The sequence below is a fragment of the Sorghum bicolor genome, chromosome 2 (assembly GCF_000003195.3).
Source record: "Sorghum bicolor cultivar BTx623 chromosome 2, Sorghum_bicolor_NCBIv3, whole genome shotgun sequence".
Lineage (NCBI taxonomy): Eukaryota > Viridiplantae > Streptophyta > Magnoliopsida > Poales > Poaceae > Sorghum > Sorghum bicolor.
In genome coordinates, this window is record NC_012871.2 from 67937684 (window position 1) to 67951388 (window position 13705).

Here is a 13705-nt window from a genome sequence, read left to right on the forward strand (position 1 = left end):
TTTCTTTTGCAATTCTATGATTTTTTTTTACCCTCACTTTTTGAATAGAAAGCCATCGTTTGTCCCTGATTTAGACTCTATTAATTAACTGAAGGCTGAATAAACGAATCAAAGGAAAAAAAATTAAAAGACAGTACTAATCTCTAACCTTATCGTAACTGTGTCCTAATCCTAGCTTCCATTTATGGTTGATTAAGCACATGTAACCTGCTAAACTTTGCTTAAATTTTAAAAACTTGCAAAATGTGCTGTGAAAACTACTGCATCCCCTATCGTATATTCGTATTCCCTCATCTCAAAAAAAAAAAAGTACTGCATCTGCTATATCCTCGCTTCAGACCCGAGCACAGTTTTCGCGATTGGAGCTGCAGGCTATATATAAATATTCACTTCTGCTTTTACCGCTTTATGTTTCTACACTATACTTTTAATAACAAACAAAAGTTTTACATATTTGATATCACAACATTTTATCACTTCCCTACCCCGCGCAACGCGGGGCTTCGTAGTTCTAAAAAATTTGGAGGCAAATTCACATGGGAAAACTAGTCGTTTCTAGTTGACTAACACCATTAATTTCTGTAAACGAAAAATGAAACAGGATTTAAACTATGTCTTCGTTTTGAGAAAAAAGGGGGTACAAAATCACAGTTAGATGTGTGTGTCAGTGTGTGTGTGGGGGGGGGGGGGGGGAGTTAATTATTTTTATAGAAAAGGGAGCACTTTCTTAACCAGTCAAAGGCCAGGTAATCATCCGTAATGGGCTCAAGGTCAGCGTAGTATAGATTAATGGGCTAGACAAAGTAGGCCTGCCTCAACTCGAACAATTTTGCTGCACTTCTAACGCTTCAAGGTCAATCGTAGTTATTCGTAGTGCAAAGTGCATGGGACTACTCCTTTGGTTGAACAGCTCTGAATTTTTTTTCTCTCTAACGGAACAATTTGGATCTTTTGGACGAGCCGATCGAGACCCAAACCTAGTTGGTACTAGCTATCCATTCACAAATGAATTTGAGTTGAAATTATCGGCCGTGGCCGTGCATTTATATGTATGAATCAAAATTGGTATCGCAAGGGGAAAAAAAAATGGAGTCGAGATTGTAGCAAAGATTAAGAAAGGAATTAGACACCTACAGTACGCAAGAGCTTAAAGAAAGCAGCTACGGTAGCGATGACCGTATACGAAAGCGAGCGACGCGAGAGCACTGCTTAAATATAATCTGCAATTTGCAAGACTCTGAGTTGCACGTTCTTATGGAAAAAAATAATGTGTTTCGTCTCTACTTATGTTGTTTTGAAGCAAATGTTTTGTTTATTTATGTAGGAACTAGTACATACTCCGCCAAGTTAAATTAGAAGCCCTTTAATTGGAATCAGGAACTGTCATTTGTGTAGGTGTAGCAACAACATGGGGAGCAAAGGAGCATGATGAGCATGCATGTTTTGCCTAAACATAGCTGAGGGACGACCAAGTCAAACGTTTGCGTTTTGGTCCTTTTTGAACCAAGGCCGCAAGACGTGGCGCCAAAAGCAAGTGATGCGTCGATCCTCCTGTTATCTCTCTGGGCTGTCCGCTGCCCCCGTGATGTGAGCGCGTTTCTCTCCCGTCCTCTCCTCTCCTCTCCCGCAACAAACACCTGCTAGCTGCTCTCGATCCCCCTCTCCATTGCCATCTCTCTCTCTCTCTATCGCATTGCTCGAGCTCAGAAGGCAGGCACAAGCAGCACAGCCATGGTGATATGATATGATACCTCCTCTCCTCCGCATATATCCTGATCTCTCTCTCTAGCTATTAGATAACTTGCTAATAGCTGATCATGCATACTATACTATACATAATATTGTTGTTCCTGCATGCAGGCGAACTCTGCGTCCGGCCTGGCGGTGAACGACGAGTGCAAGGTGAAGTTCAGGGAGCTGAAGGCGCGGCGGAGCTTCCGGTTCATCGTCTTCAGGATCGACGACAAGGACATGGAGATCAAGGTGGACCGCCTCGGCGAGCCAAACCAGGGCTACGGCGACTTCACCGACAGCCTCCCCGCCGACGAGTGCCGCTACGCAATCTACGACCTCGACTTCACCACCGTCGAGAACTGCCAGAAGAGCAAGATCTTCTTCTTCTCCTGGTAATCATATATTCATCATGTGCTGTGGATGCATGCGTAGCTCACGTATATATGCAGCAGCAATGTACATCTGATGATTAATAACTAACTGAAAATAAATTTAGTGGCCATTACTGATCAATGTGAGTGTATTACAGGTCCCCTGACACTGCACGTACCCGGAGCAAGATGCTGTACGCCAGCTCCAAGGACAGGTTCAGGAGGGAGCTGGACGGCATCCAGTGCGAGATCCAGGCCACCGACCCCAGCGAGATGAGCCTCGACATCGTCAGGAGCCGGACCAACTGATGATCATCTTTCCATCCATCACCAAGCAACAACAACAACAACACACAACACAACCACCTCTCCATTATATATTATCATTTATTAATTTCAGACCCACCCACTGCTAATCGTCCATATATGAGAGATTCATCCGTGGACTAGCTATGCTCCATCTCTTTCGTACGACACACAATTTGAAACCTTTCTATTTTACTAATTTGGACTATGCTCGATCTCTTTCGTACGATACACAATTTGAAACCTTTCTATTCTACTAACTATTATGTATTCCAGGTTCATTTTACTTGTAACCATTCCTCAATTCTTTCTGTAAGGATCGATCGGAGCATGTACGTGGCTATGCCAATTGTTGGGCATAAGAATGCATTTTGTTTATGTAATATAGAAATTTATATATTTTGAGCAACAAGTTCTTGAGAACAAATTCCATACCACGTGTCCACTTGTATAACCTTAGTATAACCGTCACACCGTACATTAACAAAGCACCACGGACTTTAATTCTCAATCCAAGAGAAATTGAAGGCGGTTCAGAGGATTTTGAGGTGATAAAACTCCCTTTAATCCTTTCAATCCTCTTGGGATGACGAGATCATCCCATTTTATCTCCTTCACAAAAACAACTGCAACCTCAGGGCACCCATAATGGGTGATTTATAAGCCAGCTCTAATCAATTTTTTATATATATTTTAATGGAAGAAAGAGAAAAGCTATCTCTGATCAAAAGTTAGATTCATACACATATTCCAAGATTGTGTAAAAATGTTATATAAAGCCTTCCGTGTTATGAGCTTATATGCTAAAAGTTAGCACTATTAAGAAGTTGGTTTAGAATTACTGACTAGCTTATACCATTGCAGGTGCCCTTAATAAACTTTAAAACATTTGAAATGTCGCATTTCAACATGGAGATATGACCAACTGGAAGCATGCATCTAAATTGCAAGCATGCAGCCACAGCATCCAAGTGATATAGCCCTGTTCAGCAGTATATTTCTCTCACACCATTTCAACAGGAGCATTAACATAACCCAAATTTCAGCAAAACGAAATGGTAACTATCCCTAGGAAGCCCCCTTTTCAAACTCCTAACCAGACTAAATGCAACTCAAGTAGTACCAGCAGAACATTACTACTGCACAACTGATAGTTTTGCATTGACAAACACACTATTTTTCCTTCAGTTAAATGTTCATCATATAGCTGCAGGTTATAACTCCGCGTGCCCAAATAGAAGCCGGAAGATGATACGTACCGACAAGTGTTTTCTGGACGCATGCTATATACTATAGTCCAAAAACAAATTTTATTCCGATAACATCTTTCTAGATACACTAACCTATAGCATATCGAGCATCATATTATACAACTATGGTTGCTATACAAACCTCTGCGAACAAAAATAATAAAGGAAAAAAAAAGGCTTTTATTACAGAACCAAAGAGTGTTGTTACACCCAGGCTCGCCTTTAACTATACATACTTTTCTTATAAGCTTTTATAGCCAGTAAACGTCATACTTATATGTTGTATTGACGTATCTACTATTGCATCAGCAGAAGATTATTCACAGTGGCGTTTATGTTGTTTGTCCTCATCAAATCCTACAGCAAGAAATGAGAACAAACAAGGAAAATCGTCAGTATATGTGAAGTCACAAGAATTACCTATGACCTGAGTTGTGCGAGACAGGCACATACTACCTCTATAATTAGCTCATCAGGGATATGAGGTAGAACTTCCCGCACTCTATCTACCATAGTGAGTACCTCTGAAAGACTTCCATTATTGCCTGTGCCTGCACTACCACGGAGCCGCAATCCAGAAGCAGATGCACTACCAGGCATCGAGGAAGTGGATGGAACAAGAGAGGACCCTGCCATCGGCTCGGGCCATAGGTTCCAGGTACCATCAGCATGCCCATAATTGTCGGTCACAGAAGCCAACTGCCTCATCATCATCTGAACTCCAGTGAGACCTACTGACCTCACTGCACTGGAGGAACTGGGATTGTCCATCACAGGGCTTGACCACGGTGGAATCCAGCTAGCATCCAGACCAGCACCTCTGCATCCCCAACAAGGAACAGGTCAAGGAACCAAAAGATTAATATCGCTGATGCAAAACCAACCATATAATCTAAGATTTTCCTCCTCATCTTATATCAGCACTGATGCATTGAAAAGGTCTTGGCTAGGGTGCAGGGTGCACTCACTTTTCCACGAAACACTTTCCAATGTGGTTCAGGTCCCCAACCATTTTGTTCAAAGAATCGGAAAGAAGACATACATTAACCCAAATGCTCACACAGCTAGTTAACTGTATGCACCAAAGCAATCTTTCTAGGGCTGATGTACACATCAAACATGGGTATCTTTTTAATATTACTTTCTCAAATGCAATAAATTGCATATTCCACTATGCTCTGATAAATTAACTGCTATGCTAATGTAGCTAGTGCCCCCAATTCACACCTTTAATTCAGTATCATGGTGAATACAGTGAAAATAAAATAAGATGATAGAAAAAACCTAGTACTGATACATACCTCCAAACAGCATCTGAAGGGTTCTGCTGTTCAACAGGATGTTCATTACCAGGAACTCTCTGCTGATTCATCCCCATAGTAAGCTGTTCCGCAATTCGCTGAACATTTGCTACCTCTGCAGTAGTAGACCTTGTTTGCCCTTCAGATGACAACAAGAGCGGTCTCCGACAAGTTGGACAGGAGTAACCTTCCATTAGTCCTTGATCCAACCTAGACATGACAATGTAATTTCAGAATAAAATAAAAAATGCGATAATTTCCATGTAGATACTGCATACAATCAATGCTACTAATTCAGCCAATGTCCCTTTCTTTTAGAGGGAAAAACTTCCAGCACTACTCCTTTCATAGCTCAATCTACTAATTCATTCTTTCACCTATTCATATGCATACAAACTTCGAATTCATTTTGATAAAGTATTCCCTGCTGGCCTGCTCAGAAATAAAAGGGATCATATCAATTATGCCTCAGCCACCCTGTCAAAGGCTGGTGAGAATCCAATCGACTCACCAATGTTTTGGCAATAAAATTTGACACCTCTAGTTTTGAGATTATATCGCCACAAGGAATTGTATGGGGATGACCAAAATTCATGGGTAGGCCAAACTTTTGGTGGCAAACTAAGCTACATGCGTAGACACTAGAATGGCCAAGCTTTGGCATATTAAGTTAGCATACCCAACCAAACATACCCTAAAGTTTCCATTTCTTCACATATCTCATTACAACAAGAAAACTAAGAACCAAGCCAGGAGCACTGGTCTTGCAAGACAATTTAAATTATAGTATCAGCGAGCCAATTACAGTAATATAAGCAGCACTTCCTCAAACAAACAGTAGATGCATCATTTCTAGAGCATGCAGAATAATGCTCCTTCCATTCCAAATTATAGGTCGTTTTGGCTAGACATAGCGTCTATCTAAGTGCACAGCAAAATCTATGTACATAGAAAAGCAAAAACGACCTATAATTTAGGGCAGATGAAGTAAGCTAAAAGGGATGTATTATGAATATAACCTATTAACTGTACTGCAAACTATCAAGAGGAAATTGCATTATATATGAAAAGTAAGGGCATACCATGATCGCAAACAAGCTAGATGAAATAGATGGTTGCAGGACAACTTTTTAGCTCGACCCATTGGTCCCTGCAAGTTGCAGGAGCAAGAAAAGGGTTCAGATACACAAGGACTGAAGCCCCATGTGATTCTGTAGATCTAGGTAATTATTTACCCTGCAGATGGCACACTCGTCATCATATGCACAAATTTCATCATACGTAGCATCTGGAAGTGCTCCATCGAGTGAACTAAGTGCCTTCCGTAACTTGATGTAAGTTTTAATCCTCTTCAAAAAGGAAACTATAAGAGCCTGGGAATGTTTCAAATGAATGATATCAACACACTATATATATAAAAATATATTATGTAAACGTCACAACATTATTCAATTGTTAACCAAAAGGTCACTTACACGCAAGTTCAATAAGAGAACTGCATCAACCAGATGAAACGCCATACCACGAAGCCAAAAGATCATAGAGTAATGACCAAGTGACATCAACAAGCTTATCAAATCAATGGCAAAACCAAAGTTCCTAGTAAGCTTGCCCCTCCATTCAGAAAAAGATCCTGCAATTACGAAGAATGATCAGATCCTGGTGAAAAGTGATAAGAAATCATCAAGTGGATGGACCGTGATTGGACTGACACATTCCAATAGACAATGAAGCACAGTTTACAGATAGATCAAACAAACAAAACCAGTAACAAACATGCAATAAAAGAGCTGTTTTTTTTTTAACTGCATCCAGCCATCAAGTGCCACCACATTGGTCGCTGACACGACCTCAGATAGCAACTCTAAATACCAATTTTCATTTCCCTTTATATTTTTAAAATCATATAAAACACTAATACTCCCACCATTGCTGAAAGGTGGTTGTTTTAGTTTTATCCAAAGTCAAAAACTTTCTACCCTTGGCCATCAATTTCAATAAATTCATATAGTTTAACAACATAAGATTTATGTTTTTAAATCCACCATGAGAAATGTTTTTGTAACATATAAATGCTTGACTTACGACAAAGCTAGAACTGCAACCTTAGCGAAACAGAGGGAATAGCAGTTTATCACCTGCTGCTTGCTTATAAGATTTCTGGAAATCAAGAAAGTCTGTACCACTTTCCATTAGATGCCGTTGCCAGATGTCAAATAACTGAAATCCATGCACCATGATAGACTGCCAACAGAAATCACTGTGAGATAAGTCATGAAGAGACTCAGAAGTACTGAACATCCACAGTATGAACACAAACCTTCATGATATGCTTTTTAAAATTCACAGTTTATAATTACTACTTATGAAGATTTGAGTGACAAGCTCCACCATTTGGGAATTCTATGTGCATTGGTTTTCTATCCGTGTTGCCATGTGTAGGATGTGATCATCCATGCACAGTTGTATTCGTAGGGCTCTTATAATATGAATATGACTTCATGATTTGTTGAATGTTTTACATGTTCTTTATTTAAAGATAATTAGTTGTGAATGATAAATAGGTCCACATATAGTGTTTCAGATTGTAACGATAGTTTATTTAAGATCCATAGCAACAGATGTAACAGACAGCTAGTATTAACCAAAATCAAGCTTCCAGGCCAAATGGTCAATGGAAAGGACTCAATGAGTGACATCTCGAATAACCCTGATTTAATTACCTGCAGTGTATCAAAGGCAATACTAAGTGGCTCAAAGAACAGGAGCCAAAACAACTTGGAATTACAGTAGCTGCAGAACCCTACACAGAGCCACATCCTGGAGAATATATAGATAATTAGCACTGGTGAGTCCATTTTAACAGAAAGAACATACTAAAACAAATAGGCCTAAAGGTTGTAAAAATGCTAAATATTATAATGTATAGAGACAGCCTTGATACAGTAAATTGTAAGAAATAAAACAGCTAGCATAGGCAGCAAAAGAATTCTCCATTAATATGTGATACTGCTGGACTGTTTTCTTCACCCAAAAAAAAAACAAAAAAAAAACTGCTGGACTGCCGGTTACCATCTATGGAAGCGGTGTGTAAATAGATAAAATGTCATGATGAAAATGCAATACTCAAGGATTACCTTGTGCATATTGAAAGATGACCACTGTGCTATATGCAGGTATAAAATAAATGGCTAAAGACAAACTAACCAGGGAATATTACCAGAGTAGATCAGCTGATAAAACCAGAAGCAATGCTGAGTACACACGAAAATATTTTGAAGGGGTCGCTGAGGGAGAAGCATTGAGCTGCTCTAGACGTTCTCTGGCCAATGATTGAAACATCTGGATGTGACATGCATTTCAGTTAATGTGATTGGTAGAACTTCAACAAGCACAAGTTGCAGAGTACCTTCAGTGAACAAAGAATGACCAACCAAGTTGACCAAAGGATAATTTGCTGAGTAGTAGGAGGCACAACCAGTGGGAGAAAAGTTCCCTGTAACAGAACTTTGATTACTTGTATCGCAAATAGCGTCCTCGTCATTAGTCAAATTGCGGACAGCAAGAACATAATGAATGAATGACAAAGGATTACAACAGAGCTAACAAAAGGTATACAAAGGATAGCCCATTGCAACTTAATAACATATTTTGTGCAGCATTTCAAGAACGGCTGTTAAGACCTAGGATTGATCAAAGACCTCATCTACTGTACTTGATGGATACATGACATCTAGCATGTATCAACCATACCGATACAGCTAATTAGTCTTTTTTTTATTGATCAGCTATCCAGTTTGTAGATGTATGTTAAAACTTGTGTGTTTGTTCTTCTGTTGAGTTGATAAACATGCCTTAAACTATGAAGAACAGTTAGTGCATTGTACACTGACACAGTTATAAACATACCTTTGCAACATTAGAAGTGCAAAATTATAAACAAATCATAACTGCTACTTCCAGAGGCACTTCAAGCTAAACAAATACTTAAAAACATGCACAATGGTGATTAAGTGAATTATCTTATACTTCCTCCAATAAAAAATAGTAATACAAGTCCATCTATGTTTGTCTTATGTCAAATTTCTTTTTCAAACTTGATTGGTGATATCTAGGAAGATGCACTCCGTATGTTCCAAATTGCAAGTTCTTTTAGCTTTGTACTAAGTCAAACTTCTCCAGCATTAACCAAGTTTTATAGAAAATTATTAACATCCAAAATATGAAATAAATGCACTATCGAAATATATTTCATGGTGTATCTAATGAATATTGTTTGATGTTGTAGATATTTGTGCATTTATCTATAAACTTGGTCAAAGCTAGGGAACTTTGATTTAGGACAAAATGCTAAAACAACTTACAATTTGAAACAGAGGGAGTATATCTTAAATGAAGAGTTATATATTATAAAAAGTATTTTTCATAATAAATCTAGTTATGTCAAGGTTGTGTTCAATCTATATAATTTTTCAGATATTTGATGGTCAAAATTAGCAAAGTTGACAGATGGGCTTTATATTTGTCATCAGAGGAGGTAGTGAATAGTAAATTAGAAAAGGTTATGTTATACTGCAAATATGCAAACACTATCAGAACGCACAACCATTCTACCACATTTTATTTTGGTTGACAAAAATTATGTTGCATTTTCTTTCATCACGAAGTAGAAGTTCACTATCATGCATTCATGCTGTTTTGAGTCTCACTGCTGATTAGGGCACTACATTGAAGTGCTATCTTATCAAACATACATGGTTGTAGAAAGTGAACATTATACAAATGATGTTGAACATTTAAATGATTATTCATAGTACATGGATATGATGTTGATCTTTATAAATGACAGAACATTACAAGGTTAAAACATGTTCATTAGTGGTAAGATTGCCAGAAGCAACTAGAAACCCTCAGCTGATTCAGTGCAGGATTTTTTTTCTTAGGATGCTCCGCAGAAGGGCACAGAAAATACAAGAGAGAAAGTACCTTGTAAATTACATAGTTAATGATGTGCTCCAACACTTTTCTGGTCTCTATAGAAGTTAGCTGAACAAAAAATAGAGTCTGCATGGCAAAAGGAAACAGCATTAACACTGCTGCACCATAAACAATGGAAAGACAGAAATATGCTTGATATATAGGTAAGTTGCAGAATTCAAATGTATCCGTAGAGAGGTTTTTACACTAGTGACTAGTGAAATAACAATAAGATGTTCAAATGCTCATCTCCCATGTTTTTTTAATAAATAAATGCTCATCTCCCATATTGAACTCCATCCATAAAAAGCCTAAAGGTCTTACAACAGACAACAGTTTGATACTGAAATGCTTCTTGCCCCTGACATTTCTTTACTAATCAGCATTGGTAATAAACATAACATCATGACTAGCACCCTCCCAAATACCACAATAGTCATAGTCAATGGCTACCACTGCAGCAATTCAAATCAAGAAAACAAAACATGAAGCTATCAACTGCCAAGAGGGAATACCATCCTCGTCGCAAAAATAAAAAAAAATAAAAAAAAATAGAGAGAGGAGAAGAAAACCAAGGAGATATGCATCAAATTACAAGGACAAGCATTCCTCATCCATACACTCCAGAACTTTTACGTTTTACAGTCAAATAGAACTGCATAAGCCAAGGAATCATAGCTAGATGTACAATATTTGCGGTACCAGCTACTGTACATCAGTTAGCTCATTCTAGCATTCCCTTGAAAGAGAAAATCCGGAGTTTGCTAATTCAATCAACATGTTGCTTATTGCTCATTCAAAACACCTTCATTTGGGGAACCAGCTTCTAAATTCCAAATTATAGGGAAGTCAAACAAATCTCCAATCAAAATTGACCCATCCAAGCGATAGATTACACGAGCCACTACAGAAGTAGACAGCTCAATGAGCTGACCAATCGTGCCTACACCAGAAGAATCCAATCTCCTTCATTGAAACACACACTAGCATCAATGGTGCCACCCACGAAAATCACACCAAATAGATAAGGAACAAAGGAGCCAAAAGACACCTTGAGCGCGAGGATGACGACGAGGAACACGTGGGCCGCCAGATTCGCCAGGAGCGCGACGGTGACCCTCGACCGCAGCACGGCTCCAAGCCAGTCCCCATCCCCGCCGGCCCCAGCGTCTCCGTCGAGGAGCGAGGACGCCCACCACTGCAGCGCGGCGGCGCTGGCCGCCGTGGAGGCGGCCGCGACGTAGAGGCAGTTCACCGCCGCCATGCGCCGCGCATCGGTCGACGCCCGGAACGAGGCGAAACCGAGCCCTAACCCTAGGTGTCGTGGCTCCCGATCCCGAGCGCGGCGGGGGGGGGGGGGGGGGGGGGGCTTTGCTTGGCGCGCGCGCGCTTCCGGTACCGGCGCTTTATTCGCGTGGGGAAGGGGAGGGCAGGCGGCGATGCCGCGAGCGATGGCAGGCGAAGCCGTGACGGGAACGCGAGGAACAGGGGAGGGCCGAAGCGGAGTGGGGACAGAATTATTGCGGCAGCGAGGGGAATATTTTATTTCTAGATTTCTAGATCAGTTTAATTACGAGGATAGGCTTGATTAATCCAGGGCTAGCAGTATTTATTTGACGGGGTTTAAAGTCTAGAGACTTTCGCATAGCGGTCCTTCACAGTACGTATAATTGTGTTCATAGTGTCGTCTACCCTTTCGCGAAGCAGGAATGGATGAATGGCGCGAATACTTTGTACAGAAGGGGGGTTTGCGTAAATCTGTCACTTCTGGAAGGAGTTCATCGGTAGTCGGTACGGCGCGAGCGTCATGCGCCCGCGAGGAGATCGGGTTTTCGTCAGGTGGGTCCCGAGCGTCAGCGGGTACCGGAAAGGGAGTTCGGTAGGTGAGCCCCGTGGGGGAGGCAGGCATGGCCGCATCCGCATGGCAGTCAGCCAGTGGCGCCACGGACGTTCGGTTTGGGGGCGCTGTCGGTGTCGCGTGCCGCGTGACCCAGTCTGGCCGCCGCGCGCCGACGCACGGAGACTTCTATTCCAGACCTTCATTTGGTGGGCTCTACAGTGCTGTGAACAGATAGTGTGTCATCATCATTGATTGACCAAGCACTATTTTTTACTCCGTCCATAAAAGAATCAATTTCTATAATTCGTATCAGTTAAATTTTTTAAAACTTGACCAACTTTATAAAAAAGAGTAATAACATCTATGACATAAAATACGCATCATATGAAAGACCTTGTTTAGTTCACTCTGAAAACCAAAAAGTTTTTAAGATTCCCCGAATCTTTCGACATATGCATGAAGTATTAAATATAGACGAAAATAAAAACTAATTACACAGTTTACCTGTAAATCGCGAAACGAATCTTTTAATCCTAGTTAGTCTATAATTGGACAATATTTACCACAAACAAACGAAAGTGCTACAGTAACGAAATCCAAAATCTTTTCGCATCTAAACAAGGCCAAAATATATTTTATGATGAATGTAGTGATACTAATTCGATACCATAAATCTTAGCATTTTTTCTAGAAATTTGGTCAAAGTTTAAAAATTTTGACTTAAGACAACTCTAGAAATTGACTCTTTCGTGGACGCAAAGAGTATAATGGAAGGAAGAACTATATTCAATTCTACAAGTGAGTTCATCCATATGAATGAACTCGCTTATAAAATTGAATGTGAATTGCATTATTTATCACATTTCAATTTGAATTTGAATACAAATACAGATTTTTATCAAATATTTGATTAAGTAAATAATTAGTGTAAATAACATACAATATATTCATAAGAGTAAATTGCATGGCAGTCCTTAAAGTATTATGTGGTTTTCATCTAAGTTCCCAAACTACAAAATCGTACGTCTAACTCCTTAATGTGTTTAAGTGATCTCATCTAGGTCTCCGAACTATGAAATTGCACGTCTGACTTTCTAATGTATTTAAGTGATCTCATCTAGGTCCAAAATACACATAAGGAGGGTTAGAAACTGACACGGTGATCCACATGGATATGATTTAAGCACATGCCCCCTGATTTAAGCCCACGCGTGCGGCCGTCGTTTTGCCCCTGCTCACCATCACAACGACCGCAGCATAGGTCATGTAGGCGGCAATGACGCCGGTTACGTTGCCGAGCGGGGTGAGGTAGACATGGGAGGGGAGGGGCTTGGTTTGCGGTCATCCGGTGTTATGCTCACTCGTGTAACCGCCCGCTATTGTCGTCTACATGACCAGGTCGTATATTGCAGGCTATGATAGTGAGCAGGGGCGAGCCAACGGCTGCACGCGTAGGCTTAAATCAGGGATCATATGCTTAAATCATATCCATATGGATGATCATGTCAACTTCTGACCCTTCTTATATGTGTTTTAGACCTAGATGAGATCACTTAAACACATTAGAGTTAGACGTGTGATTTTATAGTTTGGGGACCTAGATGAAAACCATGTAATACTTTAAGGACCGGTCGTGCAATTTACTCTATTCATAAATATTCCAATAATGAAATATATAAAGAATCAATAAAAAGCGTAGTTAAATATTTGAATACACATAAATATTTATGTATAAATAAATTTAAATATATAAAAAATGCATAAACACATAAATAATCTGAGTACTTAAAATAAATATGATTACTCATACTAAAGTTAACTAAACTTAATATATGTCATTCATTACAAAATTAAAAGTATCATAAATATAAGTTTTTAATAGTTTTAGATTAACATAAATAAAAGTTTCAAAATTATCATAAAATA

General features: G+C 39.6%; 2 protein-coding genes across 3 annotated transcripts; one reads left to right on the forward strand and one right to left on the reverse strand.

The window, feature by feature from the left end:
- LOC8080684 (actin-depolymerizing factor 2) lies at window positions 1602–2841 on the forward strand. Of its 2 annotated transcripts, XM_002460655.2 has the most exons (3): window positions 1602–1734; window positions 1861–2126; window positions 2264–2841. In XM_002460655.2, the coding sequence occupies exons 1-3, from the start codon at window positions 1732–1734 to the stop codon at window positions 2412–2414; spliced, it is 420 nt and encodes a 139-aa protein (XP_002460700.1). In that variant the 5' UTR covers window positions 1602–1731; the 3' UTR covers window positions 2415–2841. The 2 variants fall into 2 exon arrangements, with proteins under 2 accessions (XP_002460700.1, XP_021309437.1); XM_021453762.1 differs by lacking the exon at window positions 1602–1734 and having other exon boundaries at window positions 1855–2126.
- LOC8077439 (E3 ubiquitin protein ligase RIN2) lies at window positions 3668–11454 on the reverse strand. The gene is made up of 12 exons (XM_002462821.2): window positions 10991–11454; window positions 9949–10026; window positions 8372–8458; window positions 8183–8304; window positions 7686–7782; window positions 7101–7206; window positions 6438–6595; window positions 6198–6335; window positions 6045–6112; window positions 4963–5172; window positions 4118–4481; window positions 3668–4018 (listed from the first exon to the last, which is right to left on the reverse strand). The coding sequence occupies exons 1-12, from the start codon at window positions 11201–11203 to the stop codon at window positions 3959–3961; spliced, it is 1701 nt and encodes a 566-aa protein (XP_002462866.1). The 5' UTR covers window positions 11204–11454; the 3' UTR covers window positions 3668–3958.